This window comes from Pleuronectes platessa, chromosome 18, assembly GCF_947347685.1.
Source record: "Pleuronectes platessa chromosome 18, fPlePla1.1, whole genome shotgun sequence".
NCBI classification, from domain to species: domain Eukaryota; kingdom Metazoa; phylum Chordata; class Actinopteri; order Pleuronectiformes; family Pleuronectidae; genus Pleuronectes; species Pleuronectes platessa.
Window position 1 is genome coordinate 14,383,776 of NC_070643.1, and position 24,236 is coordinate 14,408,011.

At 42.8% G+C, this 24,236-nt stretch overlaps 1 protein-coding gene and 2 non-coding genes across 4 annotated transcripts; 2 read left to right on the forward strand and 1 right to left on the reverse strand.

The window, feature by feature from the left end:
* The first annotated feature begins 896 nt into the window (after positions 1-896).
* trnat-ugu (transfer RNA threonine (anticodon UGU)) lies at positions 897-968 on the forward strand. Its single transcript has one exon. It is a non-coding gene; the product is annotated as a tRNA-Thr (tRNA).
* Positions 969-1,120: 152 nt separating this feature from the next.
* On the forward strand, positions 1,121-1,192 carry trnat-cgu (transfer RNA threonine (anticodon CGU)). Its single transcript has one exon. It is a non-coding gene; the product is annotated as a tRNA-Thr (tRNA).
* A 2,941-nt stretch (positions 1,193-4,133) lies between these two features.
* Positions 4,134-23,574, reverse strand: zbtb10 (zinc finger and BTB domain containing 10). Of its 2 annotated transcripts, XM_053446561.1 has the most exons (5): positions 22,560-23,573; positions 14,949-15,975; positions 10,377-10,442; positions 8,242-8,417; positions 4,134-7,277 (listed from the first exon to the last, which is right to left on the reverse strand). In XM_053446561.1, exons 1-5 carry the CDS (start codon positions 23,220-23,222, stop codon positions 6,996-6,998), a joined length of 2,214 nt encoding a protein of 737 aa, XP_053302536.1. In that variant the 5' UTR covers positions 23,223-23,573; the 3' UTR covers positions 4,134-6,995. The 2 variants fall into 2 exon arrangements, with proteins under 2 accessions (XP_053302536.1, XP_053302538.1); XM_053446563.1 differs by lacking the exon at positions 10,377-10,442 and having other exon boundaries at positions 22,560-23,574.
* Positions 23,575-24,236: the final 662 nt, after the last annotated feature.

The window sequence follows — 24,236 nt, forward strand, 5'->3', positions numbered from 1 at the left end:
GACATGGTTCTAAATAACGAAAAGCAGAAAATAAAAGCACAGAAGAAGAGGCCACCACCACAAGCCAGTAAACTCTTTACATTTTAATTGCCCTTTCGTTTTCATATGGTAATGCCTGTGAGTGTGTGTGTGTGTGTGTGGGTGTGTGCGTGGGTGCATACATACGCACACACACAAACACACTTGGTGAAAGCCCGTCAGCCGAACAGTGTGAGGGTCTCAACCTGCAGTAAACACCCCCCCCCCCCCCACCCGGAGCTCTGTACATTGAACACAGAGTCGGAAGAAAAGACGTTTGAAACACTTCCGCCCACACATCCACCTGTTTCATTTCTTCAACCAGTGTTTCCAGTCTGCCTCGGCTCAGACCATCACTCATGCTGCTGAAAGTCCCTGTTTCCTCCACTGATGAAGAATATCTGTCACACAGCCTGTTGGTTTGATTGATGAACTGTAGATGAGCAACGGTCAGCTGCACTTTTGGTTTTGATACCAAGACATGAGTTGCTTTTACTTTTAAAATAAAAAAATACTGATGTTAATATTTCAACCACTCTAAAAACATTCCCTACACGTCCACTGTTTTTACTTCTGTTATTTTCCTCAGTGATTTTTTCCCTTTCTTATTTAATACACATTATCCCACGTCATGTCTACAGAAGAAATTGAATCCTGCGAAAGTTGAAAAACTTTAATACGCAATTTTTTGTCATTCAACAGGTTAAATACTGTTTGTGTTGAAATGCAATACTTTCCCCAGGCTAACTGTCCTCAACATAACATTGATAAAGAGAAAGATTTGTCAGAAAGACGTGAATATGTAAAGTTTAGTGTTCTTTAATGAGTTTACTTAGTAAAGTTTTGAGGACTTGAGTGTTTTTAGTATCATTACAAGGGGCATGGTGGCCAAGTGGTAAGGCGTTGGTCTTGTAAACCAAAAATCATGGGTTCAACCCCCGTCCGTGCCTTAACGTTCTTGATGTTTTGTTTGTAAATTATATTCAAATAAGTACTTAACAATTTTGAGGTACTTGAACAATTATATTTCCAAATAGATTTTTTCTGCTACTTCTCAATCCTGTGTACTCATTGTGATGGTTGTTTGTTTTAATTTGATAAGGGCATGGTGGCCAAGTGGTAAGGCGTTGGTCTCGTAAACCAAAAATCATGGGTTCAATCCCCATCCATGCCTCAATCATCTTCAAACCCATACACCAACAGAAGTGAAGTTTGGAATATCCCAAATTTATGGAGAAAATATTATGAGCCACTGTTTTCACACAAACAGTCGAACTGTCCACAACATGAAATGAATGGAATTGCCCTGTAAAGGTGGAAGCATGACTCAGATAAGTGTGAAAGACGTAAATGTGAGATGTTAAGTTATCGATCAATGACAACAGTTGTCTTATTGAACTGCTGCAGCATCACAGCATGGGGTGTCAGCTTTAAAGCAGCCGTGTAAACGCTGGCCATGTGCAGCCGAGTATTAAGCCGTCCTGCTGGGATCACTTTGCACATGGGAACAAGATTTGTCTCAGCACCAGTGCCGGGTCACAGCAGGTCACTCAGTAGATAATAGCGATCAGAGAATAATCTTCTCCATTAATGTTTGCTCTCTCTTTGACCTCGGGGCGCCTCGCTGTACAGCATCTTAACAAACGACAGGACCACTACTCTGTGAAGGTCAGCATCATACACGCACACACGCACACACACACACACACTTCATACCCACACAGTTGGGGACACTGGGGTTCTCCTCTCAGTAGCTGCAACTACATGACTACCTGTCCTTCTTAAATCTATCACACTCACACACACACACACACACAGAAACTTCCCCACACCACAGTCCACACACTTGCACAATGCCGCCATCCGCTTAGCCCGGTCCCTGAGGAGCCGAGTTCTAGCAGCGAGCACCAAGGGAGAGAAAGGGGAGTGCAAACAAACTCTCCCCAGGTCCGGGGCTCCGGTTTCAGCCTTCCGTCCGCTGCGGCCGGGGGGCCATGGGAACACCAAGTGCCAGGGGCCCTGTGTCAATAAGGAGCAGTGGTTCAACACAATGGGGGCCTGCCTGCAGACAACACCGCTGACAGACACCCACACAAAAGGCCCTGTGAATGAGAAGGAGGCCTGTGCACACACACATGTACGTCAACACACACACACACACGTAGAGAAAAGAATAGAGCAGTGTGTGGCTGCCCACAAGGCCAGTGTTTGATGACTGCTTCTGTGTGTGTACAAATACACTCCAACACCCGGCAGCGCTCAGGCCCACGAAGACATAAACACACAATAATAAGCAGATACAGTACAACGTGTACCACAGATAATCGGTGTGACAAACACATGTCAGTGGAGTGTACTTTTACTGCATTCTTCATTTGCTTCACGCTGTTTTTCTGTCCCAGAGCCAAACTGGATTACATTCGATAAAAGAAGAAAACTGTAGCATCAGTTAATCTGACACACGTGTGGTGAGACCCACACTTTTAATTCTGCTCACCGTGCCAATGGAAAATATGAAAAGAGAATTAACTCTATATGCAAGAAATTTGAAATATATTAAAATACATTATACAAATGAAACAACACAATAAACATGTAAACTAAATCCTCCAGTCTATATGACCCATTCATCAGCCCAAAGGTTTTAACCTACATTTATGCATGAGTTATCTGACATCGAAGCATTGACGTCATTTAGCACTTGTTGCTGTGACTGTATGTGCAGGACAACCACTGCACCGCTGCAGGCAAGAGCAGTTACCATGCATTTTACTGGTGAAAACCTGCAAACTCAGTGTTAGACCCATAATGCATCAGTGCGTCAATCGATTTCAATCCATCAGTGGCCTCGATGAGTATCTGGGCCAGTGCAGGAGCCGAGCGGACCGTGAGTGTGCGGGAGGACATGTGAAGAGATCTACTGCCACCTGGTGTCAGCTGAGAGAAAAACCAGAGGATGGGTTAGGGTGGGTTCCAACAGCAGGTGGCAGCACTGCGGCTTTTAGAGAGGGAGAGGATCAGTTCATGATTCAAAACGTCTCATTGGATTATAACAGAATTTAAAAACCAACTTCTCTGCCTTGAGTTGATGGTTCGATGCTTCTCAGTGGAGCTCTGATAATCCCAGTTCATCACCAGGCCTGTGACTCCCTGCTGCATGTCACCCTGCTGCTGCTGCTGCTGTGTCCTGACCACAGGTGTGTCCCTAGGGAAATGTTTTGAGCAGAAGGGTTGAGCTCCAAAGTGAATGTTTGGGTTCAGCAGACATGTTGGTGGTTGAGAAGCTCTGCTGAGCGTCATCATGGGAAATGTAAGAGTCAGCGTATCGAAGCTGCAGTTATTTCAACCTCTACTTCAATATTAACCATCATTCTTTTAAAAATGTGGTTTGCAAGTTCTCTTATGGAGAAAGGTAATGAAGTACATGGACTACATTTATGTACAGTTAAAGTTCTGAGGAACTTGAATATTTGCATTTTCTGCCATATTCTTTTTTTTCACAGATTTACATAATGAAGTTCACATTGTTTCCATCTCACACTGATCCATCACTAACTAGTATTGTCATGAAATAATAAATCATTCATAGGACAACTAATTATCTTATTCTTGGTACTTCAGTCACATTTTATTAATGTAATTTGACTAAAATTTCATTTATTTTTTTACATTGCTGTATATCTTCAATTAAAGTGGTGGAATGACCCAGCTACAGTACATGTGGGTACTATGCACCGGCCGACAAAGAGATGAATACAATTATATAACATCTCTTTACCAGGATCAATAAAGTTAACCAGATAATTAATTAAGTGTGTGATAGTAATTATAAAGCAATTGTTTTCAGAGAATGTGGAATAGGTCGAGAGCTCCACCTCTGGTGAAAGTAAAACTGCTGTAGTTATATATATATATATATATATAGTCTAAGATCTTTAGAGATACACATATATACATAAAATGTAACTGTATCAATCTTTTCGGGACAATGTTTGGGGCTCTGGGTTTTGAAATATATCTTGAAATCATTATTTCCAAACATAAATAAGTTTGCTCCTGTATAAACATATATAAGAAGAAATGTATCAACACAGTAGAATGAATGGACAAAAAGGTTAAAGCAATATCAAAGTTTTATTCGTAAAATGTAGTAGAGAGAGGAACAGTAGTACAATTCAGAGAGGAAAGAGGAAAATGTAATTCCATCTTTGAAAACCTTTGATAAAAACGTAAAAAGAGTAACCTGAATTTGCTTTGTGTTCAGAGGGCACTGAGGCGCGGCCCGAGTTTGCATCACTGTTAAAGTTCGAGAAATTGAAAAATACAACCCTTTGCAACAGCGTAAAAAAATACAGCTGGGGAAAAAAAACCTCTGCTTTACTTCTGTAGTGTTTTTGCTTTGTTTTTCGTGTTTTTTTTTGTCCATATAACAAATACAGCATAAAATCTAAAATGATACATCATAGTTTTTGAGTTTCATTCATTACAGTAAAATCAGTAGGATGGTAAATAGTATAAAAAGAACAAACAAGACAACAGGATGGCGTGATGAACAAGCACACAGCGTGAACAGAGAGAGAGAGAGAAAGCGGAAGGTTTAAGTTCACGGAAATAAACCACCACGTCAGGAGGTTTGTGGCTGACTGTCAATGTGTTCCATTAAGTAAATCCACTAGTTAAATAATATTTTCTTCATATATATATATATATATATATATTTATCTCATATATCTCCACATATGTATATATATATCCATAATATAACCCCTCCCACAGTGATTTGAAGGTAAAAGTGACACCAAGAGGATGAACATCTCTATGACTTAAAATAGCTCTTCTTCCACTAAGAGTAAAGGGAAGTTACACATTGTCTGTATCATTAGCACTTCAGTACATAACTGTATAATAATCCACTGCATATGAACAGATACTGCTGTTCCAAGGTTTTAACCCGCAAACAATCCATGTTTCGTTAGAAAATATGTGCTTAATGAAAAAAACAATTGAGAAGGAAACGTCGTTGGAAAGAACAAATCAAAACAAATATGTATCTAGGGTAAAGTGAATGATTCTGTCGCATATAAACATTTAAAAATCTCAACAATTACAGACACGAGCAAGGATTTTCTACACTAAGCAAGTTTTCACCTGGCTTTTCTTATACATTATATTTCAACAATAATTAAAAAAAAAACAATTTTGGTTGGACAAATAGAAATTAACAGTCTTGATTGCATTTTGGAGTCAATATATAATATTAAATAACAAAACAAAATGTCTAATAAAAAAAGTTGCGCATTGGAAGAAAGACACAACAGTTGTTTTTTATATATATAGTTCCATTCAGACCCGCTTTTTGGGGAAGCAAGAAAACAAAGACAAAAAGAAAAATTATTCTCATGAACGCAAAAGTAAGTGCATGTCTATGAGGTGCCATAGAGCTTCACTTTTTGTGGAACAAAGTGTTTTTCTACCTGGCAGACCTAAGAAATAAAAACAAACTTACATCAAATTAAACAGATGACATCTGGTATGCCTTTTACACATGAAAAATGGAGTTAAAACATCACACATCATGACTTTCTGCACATTTCTCCCTCACAGCCAACGTTCAAGTGATTCAAAATATATATATATTTATATATTGTATTTATTATATAACTCAGTACCAAATATAAACAAACGTATAAAGGTATCGATGTCCACTTAGGTCCTCAGAACGTCAATTACAAGTACTGCCGGTAGTTCTACAAAATGGCATGTGTGTGTGTTTGCATTAAATAAAATACAAAGCTTAAAAATAATGGCAAAGCATTACCTGATAGTCGCCGTAGCACAACAGTGTTCTATAGTTTAAGCTGATTACATATGTATAACTGAGTCAGTTTAAGCTTTATGATTATAAACATCATATATAGCCTGTAGGTCCAGTATTCTGCAACAAGCATTACAGCACCAAACGTTTCGTCATTTGGCAAAATTCAAGCTTTAAGTGAAAGTCAAATGCTTTTAATAAAGTGTTACTGTGACGCCGTGATTTGTATAAAGCTAGCAATAACATTTCCCCTTGTACTTTCGCTTCTTCTCTATTTTTTTTTTTTAAATTAATCGCTTTTTCCCGCTTTACAAGAAAACCCTCTCGTCTTTCTTTTTTTTTTAGCGTATTCAGTAGTTTTTGTATCCTGCTAAATCTTGGTGTGCGGTCTGTTTGGCATCATATCACAGCCCTCTTAAATTAATCATAAATATGGCTGTCATACATTAGAGTCACAAAACAGATTTTTTGGTTCCAAGATCTTTGCAGGGAAAGAAAGAACAAAAGAAAGAGAAAGAATAATATAATATTCAGCGCATCTAAACAAGATCTACAGAGCAAGTTAAAAATCTTCCTGTCGGCAATAATGCTCTTCTGCCGAGTACTTCTACAAGCACCAAGCAATATACTCTCAGATTGAGACGAAAGCAGCAGCCATGACTGTGCCTCGCTGCAGACAAAAACAGAAATAAAAATTAGAGCATTTGATAAGACCATAATAACCTCTCTTCATAAATTAAATAATTAACAGTTCTTTTTTTTTTTCTACGTTTTTTAGATGATTGGCCTACCCCCCCCATCCCCCACCCCCCAACACAAAAACTACGTCATCACCCTGCCCAACTCTCCCCCGAAATAACAGGAAATAAAAGTACACCACCAAAAACCTGATTTATCATATTATTAGTCGTTAGAATCTTTCTCTTGTGGGCTCTGGGCCCAGAGTTGGACACATTTGAACAATAATAAAATCTGTACATCTTGGAGTTCCCACTCTACCAAAGCTTTTTCTTAACCCATCTCTTCGTCATATACTTGCACAATTAAGTAACCTCAAGGTTTGATAGCACTTTGGAGTTGATTGTTTACCAGCTAGATTTTGAATACATATATATTAAACATCAACTTTTAATTTTGTTTCTGAAGCTTGTTTTTAAAATTCTTAGTCCTTTTCTTGGGCAGCACCAGCGTTGCCCTCACCCCAATTTGATTGGTCATTGTCGGTAGGCTCGTCCCCCTCCAGGTCGTCCCCTTCCTCGCCTTCGAAGTCTTCATCGCGAGGGAACTCCATGCCCTCCAGGCCCTCCTGAGTGGCCTGGTGCGAGTCAGCGCAGTCGGCGCACACACCGTAGCGCCGTGAACCATGGCGGATTCCAACGCTGGCTGCAAGCATGAAGATCTTCTTGCACACCATGCACTTGTACTTTTTGTCCTTCTTGTGCACCTGAGAGAGGGAGAACAGGAAAGTCAAGGAGATGGAAGAAGTCAGATTAGTCATTTGAAGTTAAAGTTAAAGCTTAGTTCACTCTACACGATTTTCAGCCCTATTTGCCAATTGAAGACGAGTTTTGCAAGTCGCAGACAAAAGCCCCTGAACTGCGCTCAACATGGTGTTAGCCGTCTTTGTGTGAACTCCTCAACCAGAGAGGCTCGCTGGCGCACCACTGTCGCAGACTCTGATCAGATTTCTAAACCTGCTGGAAATCTAGTCTGAGCGATAACTCCCTTTAGCTCCAGACCATCAGAGTGCAGAAGAAGGTGCATGGAGTAGTGAGGTGCCCCCTGACTTTTTACACTGCAAATACCTGTAATTGAGGAAATCAAGCAGCAAGGCTTAAGCCAACTGGCTGCTAGCAGTAGCTTCATCTTTATCTACCTATATACACGCATATTTCAATATCACTCTCTTCCAGCAAAAAAGATAAGCACACTTTTCTCAACATTGAACTATTCCTTCAAACATTAATGGAGATCAAAGTACTTTAGTTCTTTCATCTCAACAGGGAGCATGAGCATAAAAGAACATTTAGCTGATTCTAACAGTCAATTAACTTTTGCTCTATTTGGTTTGTTTGTGTCAAAATGTGCTGCCAGTAATATTTTACTAATAATTGACTTAACCCTTATATTAAACATAAGGGATGAAGGACAGTCTCAAATCCATTCATTTTGAACCACTTTGCAAATGACCCTATGTGCTCCCTGCATTAGATGAGAGGAGATGTTAAAAATATCTCGTTTCACTCACACGATGAAGATAAATCTGTCATACAAACACGATGAAGGTGAAACAATGTAAAAAGTGGCCGTGACACAGTTGTGTTTACTAGAAAAAGGTGAATGGATCTTACAAGGTGTTCTGAGAGAAGAGTTTATTGTATATTGTGAGTGTACATGTGTGGACTCACCAGGGAATGTCTCTTTACGTGCTCACGGCGGGTGAACAGCTTGCCGCAGATGTCGCAGCTGAATGAGCGAACGCCTGAGTGGATGATCAGGTGCCTCTTGAGCGTGCGCCGGTGCTTGGCGATGTAGTTACAGTGGGGGCACTTGAGCTTATTGAGGGCTAGGTGTGAGGACTCACCTGGGAGCAGAGAGAAAAACAGAAATATAGAAATGCAGCCAGAGGTCAGGTCAGGAATTAGATTTAGCAGCACCAGGATCAGATCTTTAGCTTTACATCTTTGAGAGAAGTTGTAATTTGACTGGATGTACTCTCAACTAATGAGCTCGAGACGGAGCCAGGCAATTATCATAAAAGCTGCAGCCATCAACTCCGATGAGATGGCGGGTGTGTCAGGAACCAATATCCTGTCTGGATCAAATCATGGAGTCGAGATGCCGTGACCATTAGAGAGAACACAAACCACTAAGTTTAAAGAATCCCAGTCAAAGCTGTGGAAGTTTGTTAAACTGCAGAAATGCAGGTGATTGCCGTGGCGACCGTGTTCCCTTCACAGTCCAGCTCTGTCACTGTTGCTAAGTAACTGGCGCTTGTCTGCAGTTCAATTTAAATGATGCTGGAGGTCTCACCATGGCGATGTTAAGAGGATACAGGCTCATATAAGCAGAGCATGTGAAGCATCAACATGGATCTGTTGTTGTACGACATTAAATAATCATGCAGTTTCAATTAGAATGTAAATGGTGGAAATTACGAATGGAATAGCTTCTATTACAATAGAAATAATAGAGTAACAACTAATAATCTCATGATTAATAAAAACATATGGATCTGTTATGTTCCAATAAAAAGATCTTAGCAACACACAAGCTAAAACATGAATGAGCACAGCACTACTATGTTTCATTGATTTTGATACTTATATTTTATTTATGTACTATGACTGCACTCAGCGTCTCAATTCGATGAAGTAAATGTTCTTAATTTCACTTCTGTCTGTAAAATAAAGAAATCAAGACGTCCTCATTCAAGCACTTTCTTTCATTATCCCTCCAGGGACGTTTATGCTAACAAGCATCTGAGGACAGCAGGGCTTAAAAATAAATAAGCAAAGTATTGATTTTGAATAGGCTCCAAACTGAGTATTAGTCTTCACTAGAGAGAAAGAGAGGTAGAGTGAGAGAGAGAGGGTCGGGCCTTTTGTTTGAGACAGGGACTAACAACAGAGGAGTTGTCAGGGTGGGTTGCTAGGGGGAGGAGGGTTGATGAGAAGCAGGTCACCTGTGTATTCACTCTGCATTCATATATGTATGTGTGTGTGTGTGTGTTTGTGTGTGTGTGTGTTTGTGTGTGTGTGTGTAGGTGGCAAGGACACTACTTGTCAAAGTGTAATAAGCTGGTAATGTAGGTATTAGAGGCTCAGGACTCACTTTTCACTGTCATTTATACACATGAAGCCGTGAGTTGGTAAAAACTGAAATCATTACATAAACATGAGCTCCTCTTTTTTCTTTATGGACAAATGGACTTGTACATATTGCAGGTGAATGGCTATGACCCCATGTCATCTGGTACATCAGGCTCATAATAGAACAATGGAGGTCGGCTCCTCTCAATCGAGATCTACCCCCGCGTTGGTCATTGTGTCGGAGAAAAAAAAGATGAGGTGACATGGAAACAGCATCCATTCATTTTCTATACCCACATATAAAATGAAGCAAACTGAATGGACAACCCACACTCACTCAGTCTGCTCTACAGTTGGTTGCTTGGTTACAGAAATACTATGAACATGCAATGAAGAAAAGTAAGGGTTGGGATTTTTTCATTTGACCGACGACAACAGAACGGATACTGAATATAAACTGGTAATTGAATCGTGACAATGAGACCCAGTTGGGCAGCAAATGTGGTTTCTATCACAGGATTCTCAAAAGTCTCTGTATCTCTGTGTCTGTGCAGACTGGAACGCGACCCCAAAGTTGAACAGGGCCAGCGTCCAAAATGAGTTTTTGGAGCTTGAAAACCGTGGTAGTGTCGACGTAGCAACAGTTATGTGATTTAAAACTCAAAACACAGAAGTGTGGACGAATCCTGAATCAAGATTTTTGTCGTAGTCTTGAGAGTGCGGCATCTTACCATTCTCCCAGGACTCGCCTTGCTGTAAGTCTTGGATGATGCTATACTGGATCTGATTGGCCAGCTCTGGGAAAGGGGAAGGGGGGGCAAGGGAAGTAAGAGGGAGAAAGAGAGATGAGAGGTGGTTGATAGTGTGGGGGGTGCACACACACCTCACAATGCCTTGTGTACAAAACTAACCACCTCCCACCTGGAACAATGGGAGTTTCAGTTAACAACACGGGCAAAGACACACACACACCACACACACACACAAACGTCCCTACTATATGTAAAGCAGCGTGAACCTCAGGCCAGAGCAGCAAACTAATGCTGTAACCAGGGCTCCAGTGGAGAGGGAGGGGGTTAATTAGAGAACGACAGAGTCGAGCCCTCACACCGGCTCAGCTTACACTCAGCTTTTGTGAGCACTTGTGTGAGCACCTGTGTTTGTGTGTGCGTGTCTTGTTCCTCCAGCATCAGCGCTCCGAATCCATTAAAGACACGCCCCTGTGAGAGTGTGTGTGTGTGTCTATTCTCCCTGGGTCAATATTTGGAATAGTGAGGACAGCCCCAGGGCATTAGAGTGGATTAGAGAGGGTAGGGAACTGCCCCTGGCAGCTTTGCACCTCGCAGGGGATTGGGGGAGGGGTTACTGTGTGTGGGTGTGTGTTTGTGTACACGCTCCTACAGAGACTGGTGTGTATGCAAATGCATTTCACCTGTTCTATGTGCAGCACCCACCCTTTAAACAATCCAACTGAGCTGTTTGGAGAAGACTCAAGAATTTATGGGCCACGAGTGAGTGCTGGCTGCGGGTTCAGTGTTCAGTGTGTAAGTGCAGACAACGAAGGCAAAGTACTTAGAGACATGAAACCACCCTTCACTTTCAACTTTATTTCAACAACTCATTTTCCACAACACTCGCCCTCCCGTGACTCTGTAAAGTCTCCGGCTGGCTGTGAAGTTGTGTTTGTCACCATTTTTTCTTTTCTGGTAAATCATTACCAGAAGTTTTTCAGTCTAACACCAGTTAACACCACTTGGAGGAAGAAAAGGGTGATTGGCTATTGTAAGAGTTTGTTGCATTTTAATGCTTAAATACTTGATCTGCAGCCAAGATATGGTCCACTAAAATGCTACATATATAACTGTTGCACGTTTGGTTATAACAATTCTAAACTGCTTTTCTAAGAGATGTGGACTGGTGGTTGGATAAAAAAAACGTTGCTGTTAATTGGTTGGAGGAAATGAAACATGAAGATGTCACATTGGAATGCAGGGAATAGTGACAGGCTGTTTCCTGGTATTTTAAAGACCAGATTAAAAAGGTTCAGTGTGTAGGACTTAGTGGCATCTAGCAGTGAGGTTGCACATTGCAACCAACTGAATACCCCTCCTATCCACCCATTACTTTCTATTTACCTGGGATTGGCTGTCAGTTCAAATAAAAGCAAGAGTTTAGTTCTTGGCTGCTGTAGAAACATGTCAATACATGATGACAGACACTGTGGAAGATGACCTGCTCCAAATGTAGATTTTTGGGGCTCATTCTAAGGTTAAACAATAACTATGAATATTATATTCCATTTTTGCTAATAGATCCCCCAAATCCTAAACACTGGTCCTTAAAATCAAGAAAGAAAGTTGCAGATCAATTCATAAAGACTAATAGTGAAAGCAGTCTGAGATGTTTAACAACCTCCTAAAGAGAAAAAAAGGACCATAAAAGTGACAATACAAAGAAAGCAACAGGAAGAGCAGCTCCATTTCGGCGACCATGTTTCCGCCGTTAGGGCATGACCACACAGATTAAACCGAAGCAAAATGAAAGTCAAGCGTGTGTATTCACAGAGGGAAAGTGGGGCAGCCAGTATTCAAACTTAAATATGCAACGACTGAGGGTACAAGAGGGTTGGGTCCAGTTTCAGAACGCATCTCATCTCAACTTATGATACCTAGTATAAAGCCAAGAGGAAAATGGAAAGCCCCCTTAGTCTGTTCTGCCTGACTGAATCTCTCTATACATATATTAAAAGCTTTATTGGATAATTTAATAACCCACAGCAGACATGACTAATAAATATGCAGTCTCATTTTTGCTTTGTAATGTAATATATAGTAAACCGTAACTCACATTTTAAACTTCATGTGACACACATCCAGAGCAAGTCCCAACAATTGAGCACTGTATGTGATACAAGCTGAAATCTTCTACAATAATCCCTCCATAATCGGTACTGGACTATCATTATATGCACTGTACACAAATATTGTTCCGAGTGCTCTGACTCTATTACTACAACTAAACCTAAATATACGCAAAAGTACAAATGCAGAATATCACATACACCAAGTCAACATAAGATCAGCTCAAACCTCAAATGAAGTCAATAGCTAATCCACCATTTTTTTGGGGCATTAGTGATACACCTAGATCAACCTCATTTTTGCATGACCTGAGGATTAGCGTCTACATAAGGGAACTGAGAAAATGTTAAGAAAACCATCCTTTTACAGCAGGAAGTGAAAAAACTCTGCGTTCGTCACATGTGAAAGGCAAACTTTCTTGAAACTGTCATTTACAGCTTATTCAAAGCTTTATTTGAAAGAAATAGTATGAATCAGAGACATCGGGCTTAACAACGACACACAAAAGAGAAAAAGGCTGTAGAGTCTGCAGCACACATGAAGATAAACTCAGTCTCTAAGTGAGGGTCTGCCCAGGCTACTACAACACCCAGATCCACTTTGTGCACACATTAAAAAGAACCCTAGGAGGAGTCAGAGGCACTAAGAGCATTGAAGTGCATTTAGGGAGGCCTGGGGGAAGAAATCTTTCCCCTGCATTCTTCATTATCCTGCATTAGGGAGGGCTTCTCGTTCTCTCACACACAGACAAAATTCTCTCCCTTTTGCCACACACACTTTCAGCCCCTCACTTCGCCTCCACAAAGTCCATACCACTCCCCTCGATACGTGATATCATTATAGTTACAGTGCCATGCTTAATGCGGCCGACAGAAGGAGAAGGCTTGAGCTCAGAGAAGAGATTATTGCAAGCAGTACCCTGTACGTGGACAGGAAGGATGGAGCGATGGATGGATTAAGAGATATAGAGCAGAAGGTGTCAAAGGGTAAACGGACCGAGAGAGAATATGGAAAGGAGAGCAAAAGTAAGAATGAGAGAAAGCCACTTAAAAAGGTCGAAGGGATCAGTCTTTTTTTTCCAACCACAACATACAGTTATGATTTAAATGAATGCAGGACAAATTATGCTTTTAACCATCTCCACCTCTTTAAATATTTACTATGGAACATGACAATCTAAATCATCCTTTGTTTCAAAATGTCTTATCTGATCCTTGAAACGAGTCTCAGCAGTGATGTGGCAACACGTTCCTGTGCTGAAACGCCCCCCCACCCCCACTGGAGTGATTAGTGGAGCTCACGGCTAGGAGTGAGTAACTGGTGAAAAGCTTGACAACCAAATGTCCAAATTGTTCGGTGCAACAGAGGGACGTTGATTGAAGGCTTGAAAATCCATTATTTTCGTGCAGTCATCAATAATTTTATTGGTCACATCAGTGTTATCCCCTGCAGGCAGTCCACTGTTTACCTTATTGGTGCCTGTGACACGATTAGATAGGTCACAAAATAGTGACAGCTAATTCATATAAATGAGGCAATATTTCCCCAAAAACTAATTTTAGAGGCAGATCGTACCTTTATTTTAAATGCTAGCCCATAATTACAAAGACATTAAATGTGCCATTTATGGGGGATGTGCATCACATTCTGTAAATCATTCTATAATACTTTAACTTGACGTAATGGGGCAGAGTTAAAACTTGGCATCATTTTAGGGTGACAGTAATTTTTTCAGACATTACACTGAAGCCAATGATTGAGCTGATTGGACATAGTGCAGACGGAGCTAATGCTGCCTGCTTGTTTACTCTGTCTCCTACTAGCAGCAGTTTTATGCCAAGTTTCAGACAGTGAGCAGGGGAAACCACAGACCCTTAGATGCACTCATTATGCTACTTTTCAGACAAAGGGGCCACCAATATTGTGAGCTAAGAATCTATGCCACTGCACTTCTCTCTCAGCCTTTCCTCTATTCCTTTCTCAACTCTTTGCTTAACAAGGTTTGGCAGGATTGGTTATCACAGAGAGTTACCACCACCACCTCCTCTAGTGATACTGCTCTTTGACCCTGGCCCCGTTGTTAAGCTTTATGCTCTATAGGCTACTTAAACCATGTTAAGCTGAACGTTAACTGAATGTTCTACATGGTGTATAAGATGCAGGACAAAGATGTAAACTATTAAGACTATTTTGTCTTAGTTTTCCAGCAGGAAAATTGTGTATTTTTATACTGTACAAGCAGAACTTAAAGTCAAGTCTTGTGTGTATACCTCTGCACTGTAAAAAGGAGCCTCTACATTTCACTTTGATAGAGTGTTATGTAATAGGAATAAGAAATTCATGAGTTAACTACAAAGCTAAACATGCAATATTTTACAGGGGAAGGGACTGGGAGTGGAATGTGTGTGAGGGGTGTGGTTAAAGTGCAAAGGAGCCTCTTACCAGCATTTTCAGAGAGGGAGGAGAAGTCCTCTCTGGGGTAGGAAGCCGAAGGCTGGATGAACATCCCCTCATCGAATCCCTCTTCAGGCTCTGGTGGGAAGTTGTAGACAAAACGGCGTGTGGTGGTCTGTTTTTTCCTCCGCCCGCTTCCGGCCGCCGCATCTGGTGCCTCACGTTTCATTGCTGCAGGTGTTGCTGCAGCGCCACCTGTGGCAGGCTCGTTCCAGACGAAGACCTGGTCACTCGCCGACTGTGTGTCATTGGTCTCTGCTGAATCAGAAGAGTTCTCATTTTGGTGGGTCCAGTTACCAGAGGCTCCATGGGTCACCAGGGCACAGCCCTCATTTCCGATCACTGTCACCTCTATGTCGCTGGTTTCTTCCTTCACCCTGCCATTGTCATCTTCTTCTTCCAATGCATCTTTTCCTTGGTTGTTGCTGGCCTTGATTGACAGCTTTGACAGGATGCTTGTGGCCCAGAAGTTGCTCGGCTTCCGGTCCAGCTTTCTCTGTCCCTCTTTGGAAACCGTCTGCCGCTTATTGTAATCCACCACCACTGAATCTGGAGCCTCCTGCTTGATGCTGATATTCAGGGCATCCTTTATAAAAGCCCTACACGACTGTACAACTTCTGTCATCTGGAGGTAACTAGCAACAGACATCACCTCAATGGCATTTTGGCTTGTAAGCAGCAGGTTCCCGGAATAGAGAAAGTCGAGGAGAACTGAGAAGCCCTGCAGAGCAGCAACATCCAGGTGCGTGACCGTGGCCTGGTCTTGGTCTTCACTTTTGGTCAGACAGTAGAGGGTTTTGAAGTAGCGACTGCCAGCCACCAGGATGTTTTTATGTGCGCGGAATACCTGGCCCGAGACAACTATGTTGACGTCACAGAGTATGCCACTTTTGCGTTGCTTGTCCAGCTCCTGGAGAAGCTGGTAACAGTAGGAGTTCTCATTGGTCTTGCTGCGGTAGTCTTCCTCTGAGCAGTTAGTGGAAGGACTGGCGTTGTCTGAGGGCCTTGCCGTCTCCTTTTAGGTGAAAGAGAGGTAGAGAGAAAAACTATTAGAGAAGCCTTTGAATGCTCGAGAAAGTTATTTGCAATAGCAAGCATAAATACATGTATAACCTGTCTGTAACTCTGTCTATACAAAGACACACACGGGGTTCCCTGCATGAAACCAAAGCACCTGCCGTAGGGGTCAAACAAGTTTGACAGGCTTCTGCTATGTGAGGGTAAGAAAGAGGTGTATGTGGAGTAGTGAAAGGTGTAGTTTTACACAGACCTATGATCAAATTGTTTTCTTCATCCAACTTGCAGTACACAACAACTAAACAAACAAGTATCATAGAATTACAAATACAGTAGACCGCTTTATTCAGTGGTTTTTATTAATTTACCGTAAAATATCTGATCAGGTGTAACTTTAGTCAGAGAGGGCACAGCCCTAGTTATCTTAGGAAACCATTTACGATCAATTGAGTGTTTTTAATAACCGACACCTGTAATTGGGAAGACAACTGGGGCTGCGAAATTTGTATCACTGCCTATTTGATCTACTCTCGTTTGAATGACAAAAACGATGCAAAAACAATGAACACTGAAAGAAACTTTTACTCGCTGTGGCTGGCAGGAAAATGTTATGCTTACTGCGTTGGTTATAAACAGAACTTAATATACTGAAATATTCTATCTATTTATGTTGGAGAAGAATTAAGCTTAAAATCTTTGGTAACTCAAGTTCAACTTGAGTTACCAAAGATTTCAAGTTTCAAGTTTGGTAATTACCTCCAAAGCTGAATTTGAAAGTAGTTTTTCAAGATTTTAGACCCATTTAGCGTCTGTAATGTCAAATGTCCCGTCCCATCCCTTAAACTTATAGGGTAGATGTAAAACAGGCCATAATGAGGCCTGGAGGAGGGCGGACGAGTTTTCAAAACAGGGTACAACCTGACTGTAGGATGGGAGGGGAACTGGCAGTAGTAAAGAGCTACCCTGTAACAGCCCCATTCTTCCTCCCCTGCTCCACCATGCCAGGGCAAAGGGCCAGCCTGGTACAGAGCAGATGAGAGGGGAGTATACACATATGTACATGTATAAGCTTGCACAGCTCATATAACCCACATAGTTCGGGTTAAGGTAAATGTATACATGCTTTCAGACAAAATACACCGTCCAGTAAAATGTTTAAAACCAACATGCATATAAACCAAGAAATGCGTAGTGGTCTATATTGTAGTGTTTCCACAAATGGCACAAGTGCAGTGGCATACATCTCCGGCTCATTTTAAAATTGCACAGCAGATGTCCTAATCCAGAATAATTCACATTGCTCGAGCCCTGCATTTTTACCCCACATGCATGTGCAACATACACACACACAGAAACCAAGCTGCCCACACACACACACACACACACAGCTGGGGTTTTAGCTCGAGTAATTCAGATTAAATCCATTTCTCTGAGGTCCCCACCCAGCCCCCACCCATATTCCCTCCACACTGCAGCGCTTGTCCAGGGCAGCCTGGGCACACAGTGTAGTATAGGGGGGCTTATCATCCTCTGCCACAGCTGGAGGGGGAGAGATGGGATGAAATGAAAGGCCGAATGAGGGAAAGATAGAGATAGATGGGATGAAATGAAAGGCAGAATGAGGGAGAGGGCAGAAGTGGGAGTGCTTTGCAGGCTAAGAGAAATAAAAGGAGGATAGAAAGACAGAAAATGGAAGAGAGCTGAAGTGCAGAGTTATGATTGATAAAGTAAAAACAGAGCTGATAAAATGAAGTGTGAAAAGATGTGAAATAGTTGGAGCATAAAAGGAGAAAAGCTTGATAAGACATGCACAAAGAAATGATTGAGAGCATGAGGCAGAGACTGAGACCTTGAGCCTCGAGAAAAAGGGCGGAGAAGAAAATGTGGAGCAGAGGGGGCACGAAAAGCAAGTGCTGCGGAAAGAAGGAGATGGGTCACCCCATTTTAGCCTTCACAATGGTCCGTGTTCTCCCTGAGGCTCATTGTCCACTCACTGTGGGCCTTTGTGAAAGGGCTCAGCACTCACTCTCTTATTACACAGCAGCTCCCACTCGCAAGCATAGAAAGGAGCCAGGGTACATGTGGGTGAGGCGGAGATGATGAGGAGTGGGAGGAAAAAAATTATTCCATGATATACACATCAAAGCTTCTGGAGGGGCATGGTCATCGTGTTGAGTACACTGGTGGAATATATTGGTGTGTTGAAGGGCATGAGTGCTAACGCGACAAAACTAATAAGATGCGCTTTCAGTTTTTCCTGTTTTGCTTTCGTCCACTACGGATAATTTTACACCGAATAAGCTTTAAACAATGCAGTGCTAATGGAAGATGAATAACATTTAGCTTACTAAAACAATAGCTTCAAACACACATTTATAGTTGGAAGAAAGTGTGGGTTAAACTGAATAAAAACAGCCAACACATTTGAAAAACCTTGAGTATTCATAGACTTCTTCTACCGGAGAATTTGAACATCCTTTTATCATTTCAACTCGCCATCCCACCTCCAAACCCCATGACTCCCCACAGCTTTTATCCATTACGCACATAGCAAGGCAACAGGCCAGAGAGGTAAGACTTCACCTGGCAGTTCTGATATGACTTTTTCGTGCGAGTGTGTTGTATGTACACACTTATTGGAGTCAAGCTAGGACAGCCTGGTACTGGATAAGTTGCTCCATACTGGCCTCATCAGCAGCAGCAGCAGCATCCTTTCTCCAGATGTGCCACGTGTGAGCTTTAAGGAACCAGCCAACCAACCCTGCACAACAGATGCTGGAGGCAAAACCAGCCTGAGCCAACGGGAATGTGGGGACAATATCTACCTCCCCCAGTTATGATGTGGCTGGTTTTCTTTATTTGAGCCGGAGTTGGTAGGGCTGGAAGACTGACGACAGCAAGGTAATCCAAGAGGAAAAGAGGAGAAGAAGAATCTGAATAAAACATGGATGCTATAGTGAACCAACAATCACAAATGATTTACAGGTGGATTAAACAGAGCAAAGTGGAAAAAAATTCAAGCCTTCTGGTCAAGTCATGCTGCCAATTAGAGAATAGTGCCCTTCAACAGAACTTAACCACAAACCCAAACAAACCAGAAAGCCCAAAGGCCAACAGATCCATGACAAACACTCAGACACACCTCTACCAGATCATGTGATACAGCACCGTACCCATGCAACATAATGACCCACTGGAGCCAGTTTTTGTTTACCTTTTACACACACATTTGCCTCCATCCCTTCCCTCATCTATCCCCACCCAGCATCAATCCAGTCTCATGGCCAACCCAGCCCCGAGGCCGACTCCACAAGTCTTTCCAAAACTCCCCATATCTACTGTACCTCCCTCCCCCCTCCTCACCCAACCCGTCTGTCCCAAGATGATAGAACAATACCGCAGTGTGCGTTTGGCCCAAGGTGTGGGAGGGCTGCACCGAGTGTCTCCCGGCCTCCTAACAATGCCTCAACAGAAGAGGCAGGGTTAGGGGAAAAAAACCGGGGAGGGTAGAGTCACTGATGGATTCAACAAGAAGAATTCTCCCTCTGGCTCCACCCCCCCCCCATTCCCCTGACCTGTGGCCCCCAATAAACATCCCATCTCTCTGGCAGACACCAGGCTGCAATGGGTGGATCCCCTTCCCTACGCGGGGAGACTTACTGTTAACAATGGGTGTGGTGTTTGTCTTAACTGGAATCACGGAGTGAAAATGTCTCAATAGCCCCCTCGTACTTGAATTTCTCATAAGGGGTGTGTTATCTTATCATTCAGCCCATTTAGATTAATACTGTGATGCAGGTGAAACGTTTTTGGTTCTTAACCCACATGAGTCTATGCCAATTATCAAACCTGACTACACAATCCTTCTCCTGTCCTGGGTTGAACGTAGGTAATATACTGCTTGACTGTCATGAGCAGGTGTCTCTGTTAGGAGATGGGAATTTTATTTGCTGTAGATGCTCAAACAAAGAACAAAAAGAGAGAGAAAAGAGAACACAGGAGTGGGTGAGACAAAGAGGGAGTGTATGAAGAAGAAAGCTGTGGAGAGCTCAAAATGAAACTAGCTTAATGCAATAATTATGCAGTGTAGCTCTGTGTCATGATGTGTGTGGAACTACAGTTGTAGAATAGTCTCTCTGTACATTGTGAAAAGGAATTAGTCTGCATCAACGAATGTGTGTGTACCAAGTTTTACGCCCCATGTCATACACCGATCCTCTGAATTACATAGAAACTGGGAGTCCAACTCTAATCTCATCATTCCTGTTAACTCATTTTTGAACATAAGGAAAAAAAATTCTCTAGAGAATGAACTGATTCCAGATATGTGGTCTGTTCTCATATTTAGCTGCAGAGACGCAATGGTCTGATTTTGCCTCATCTTAACCTTTAACCAGTGAGCATAAGGAACAATCTGAGCACAAGACAGTTTCTAGAGAATTAAGGACAACGGCCCCCTTCTCCAAAGAGACCCACATTTACCACAGCTGCCCTGGTGTGCTAAGGCTAATCGAGTTAGCTTTAACGAATGCAGCAGAGGCCTGACTAACGTCAGGAATGGGTGAATAGGACAAGACGTTGCCTCGTTCCACCATAATTCCCCTTTAATGTACTGCTCACAATGCAGCCTAGCTTAACATACACTGCTGCTCATTATTTCCACAGGACTGCATTTATGAAAAGGATTACAGTTTTATTCAAAAGGCGTACAAAATAAACTGATGAATTTTCAAATAAGAATACCAAAACAGCAAGAAATGATTTAATAGAAAATGTTTTCAGTTACGCAGCAATGGGACGTTATCTCTCCAGCTCTATCCTCCATGACACAATGCCCTGGATAACCTCTGAGTACAGTGTACGGGGTCCTTGTTGCTAGGGAAAAACCACACCAAGCCCCTAATCCACTCCTACTGCTCTCCTCTCCAATTAGAGATGTGTACAAGTTAGCAGATCACTTTAAGTCATTCTGATTAGTGATTGCGTGTACAAAGGAAGGAAACTAAATGTAGTAGTGCAATCCTCTTCCCTCACAAATTAGAGTCAAATAGCACCGAGCCCCTAATTCCCCTGACAGCTCAGAACACTGTTAGGATATGAAGCTGGATGTGGCAATGTACAAGCAACAGTGAGTAACCATATTTCTTTTGTCTAATATAGGACTGATGGGAGAAATGTTCGACACACTCTGGTTTTTATGAGGGTATTGAAAAATAGTAAATAATTGTTGCTGACACTGCAATAAAAATAAGGAACCAATAAAAACCACTGCATGAACATCAATAAAGACAGAGTTCACCAAATATAAAGCTGGCCTGGTTGCTTTCGATTAAAAGCAGTCAATCAAAAAACACTCAATAAACCAACCATCGATGATTTCACCTCAGGAGCAGGCTAAACACGTTGTCTTTATGTGCCAATCAAATAAATGAGGAATAAATTCCAATTAGTGAGACATAAGACTCCAATCTTGAGCATGCAAGATGGGGCCCTAATCATAAGATCTGCCCCAATGGTACAACACTGGAGCCCATTAATCCCAAAATATGTGGATGGCAGGGTCAGGTGATGCCATGTCATTCTATTAACTGGCATCAATTCCCCTCATTTAAGGCCATTCATAAGGTTTCACAGCCTATGGGCCAGGCAAGCTGTCCGCCTCTGGGCGACATGATTTACTCTGCTCCTCTTGTCCGGCCCTGCAAGTGACACCATCTATGGATTTTGGGGGGTCATTCTAGCACAATGCCTCTAATTTAGCTCCCCGAAGGGAGGAGAAGAAGGAGGAGGAGGAAGAAGAAATGCGCCAGAGGTCACCCGGGACCTGGAGCCAGCAGAACTGAATGAGAGGCCAAAGGCAAGGGGGGGTTGGGGTAGGGGTGCGGTTCCCCAAAGGCTTTTAGGGTCGAGCCCTTGCCATTGTGTGACCTTTAGCGAGCTAGCAATTAAGACAGCTGCTGACACAACAAAAGGTTCTGTACAGTGAGCATGTACAATAAAAAGTGCTCCAGACCACCGATGGGAGATGCTAACCCCGTGTAGGAGGCTGACATGACTCACAGTTATCCGTGACATGCAGTCCATTCCTGGGTATGAGAGGCAGCCTCCGGTGTGACAGCGGCTAGCAGGTGTCACACTGGAGCAGGTTGGTGCGTCTTCCACAACTGGTGTGGGGACAAGACACTCGAAGCAGATGTTCAACATCTCGCACGCTGAGAAGTGGCTGCGTGTGTGTTTTTATTTTTACCATTCATAACCCAGTTAGTCAACATTAGCCTCACTAGGGGCTTTCCACAGCTCTCTACCTCCGACAAGACAGCCAGAGCTGCAGGCGGCTAGTGCGTTAAGCTAGTTGCTAGCTCGGGTTAGCAGGTAGATGCTAGCTAATTAGCCGCGAGAGGGGATTTGGAATCTTCGGCAACAGCCTTGCTTGGGCTTCCGCGTGTTTTAGAAGTTGCTAAAATGGTCATTACGAGTGTCAAACAAAACAGACAGTGACATGTGGAGAGACAAATGTGTGTCAGGTATTTAATGCGACGCAGGTAACTAAGCGAAAGCGTCATGGACGTGAGCTAACGTTACCTGTTTGGTGGGGTCATTCCTCCCGTGCTCCGAAGACAGGTGATGTCTCAGCAACAAGGCCCGCTTGTAGTTGCGACTCCCCTTTACCAGCTCGTCGCTGTTTTTAGTGGCAATGTTGTGACACCAGGAGCAGGACATGAGTCCCGTCTTCTGGCTAAATTTGAGCCATGGAAATTCTTGCAGCCACGGAGCGTGGAACACTGAGTGTTTCGGAAGCAGCGTCTGCGGTCTCATCTCTACCCCAGATTTCCTGGATCCCGTCTCGCCGCTTCCCGACTCTTGGCTGTCGGCGTTGTTGGGACCGTTCCCCGCTGTCCAGCTACTCCCCTCCCTGGACCCGTTCTCCGCTTCCACCGAGCCGACACGATCGTCGCCGTCCGCGGCTGTCCAGCTGCCCCCTTCCGGGTCCTCTTCTTCCTCCGCCTCGGGTTCCGTGCTATCGCTGACAGACCCAGCGCCCTCCACACTCTCCTGCGATGGTCCTTTCGCCCCCAGATCCCTGTCCTCCTCTTGATCCGGCCTGTTCCCGTTAAAATGTCGGTCTTGACAGGCCAGGGCCTCCCAGCTGTTACAGTTCCCCCCACCGATACCGCTGGAACCCGTTAACCCGGCCAGTCCACCCCCTCGGAAAGCCAGCGACCTGCGGTTTCTCTCACCGGACATTTTCCCCCCTAATATGTATTAGAATCTTCACTTTCTCAACAGTATCCACCTCCGACGAAAAAACAACGTCTGTGCATACGATGTGTTTCCCGAAAGAGATGAACCGTCGTCGTTGCTTTTCTCCGCCGCTGGCCCTCCCGGTGAGAGTATGTAGGTTATGCGGAAATAAATAGAGGTTTTGAAGGCATAATGAATTTCAGGGTTCTCACTGCGTCCGCGCAGGCCCCGCAGAGGTCGAATGGCAACGGCTTTCCTCCCCACAATGCACCTCGAGCAGAGAAGGGGGGCTGGAGAGGGAGGGGACGGCTTTAAAGGAAGATGGGGGTGCTGTTGATCGGCCTGCACCCATCTTCCGCATGTTTCTGCTCTTTTGGCTCCACTGCTCCTCTCAGATCCATAAATACTGACAAGTGCTCCCCCCTGACACGCTTCTGCTCCCCGGGGATATAATATAGTCCTTATTTCACTCTTACCAGAACACTATAGCAACTTGCAAATAACATGTCTCTTCTAAAGAAACATGGTAAAAGTGATGAGATTATTATTCATTTGTTAAATTATATTCATAAGCATATCTATAAAGCAGCTTCTATACAATATAACCTGAAAATATGTGGATATGTGAATTTATTATTTTAGGAATTCCTCAAAACTGAAATTGCCTTTTAATATTGAATTACAGTATTATAACCTTTCTATCTCTCCAAAGCATGAGTTTAACACCAGTATATGCCACCATTATAACATACTTAAAAATATATTTGTTCTATGTATCAAGGATGTGAGTAAATAAACGACAATAGATAATACAGGTATCAGGGATTAAACTTAAAAAAAAAAGCAATATGAGTTTAACAAAGTCACGTGGTGTGGGATCATTCAGCAGTTAAACTGGAATCCTCTACAGACCAGTGACATGTTAATAGCCCAGAGTAAAGTATTCTAACGTATCACCATGTATCGCTGGTCTGTATCTGTTCCTTAAGACCAGCAGGTGGCACTCTTTCATGTGAA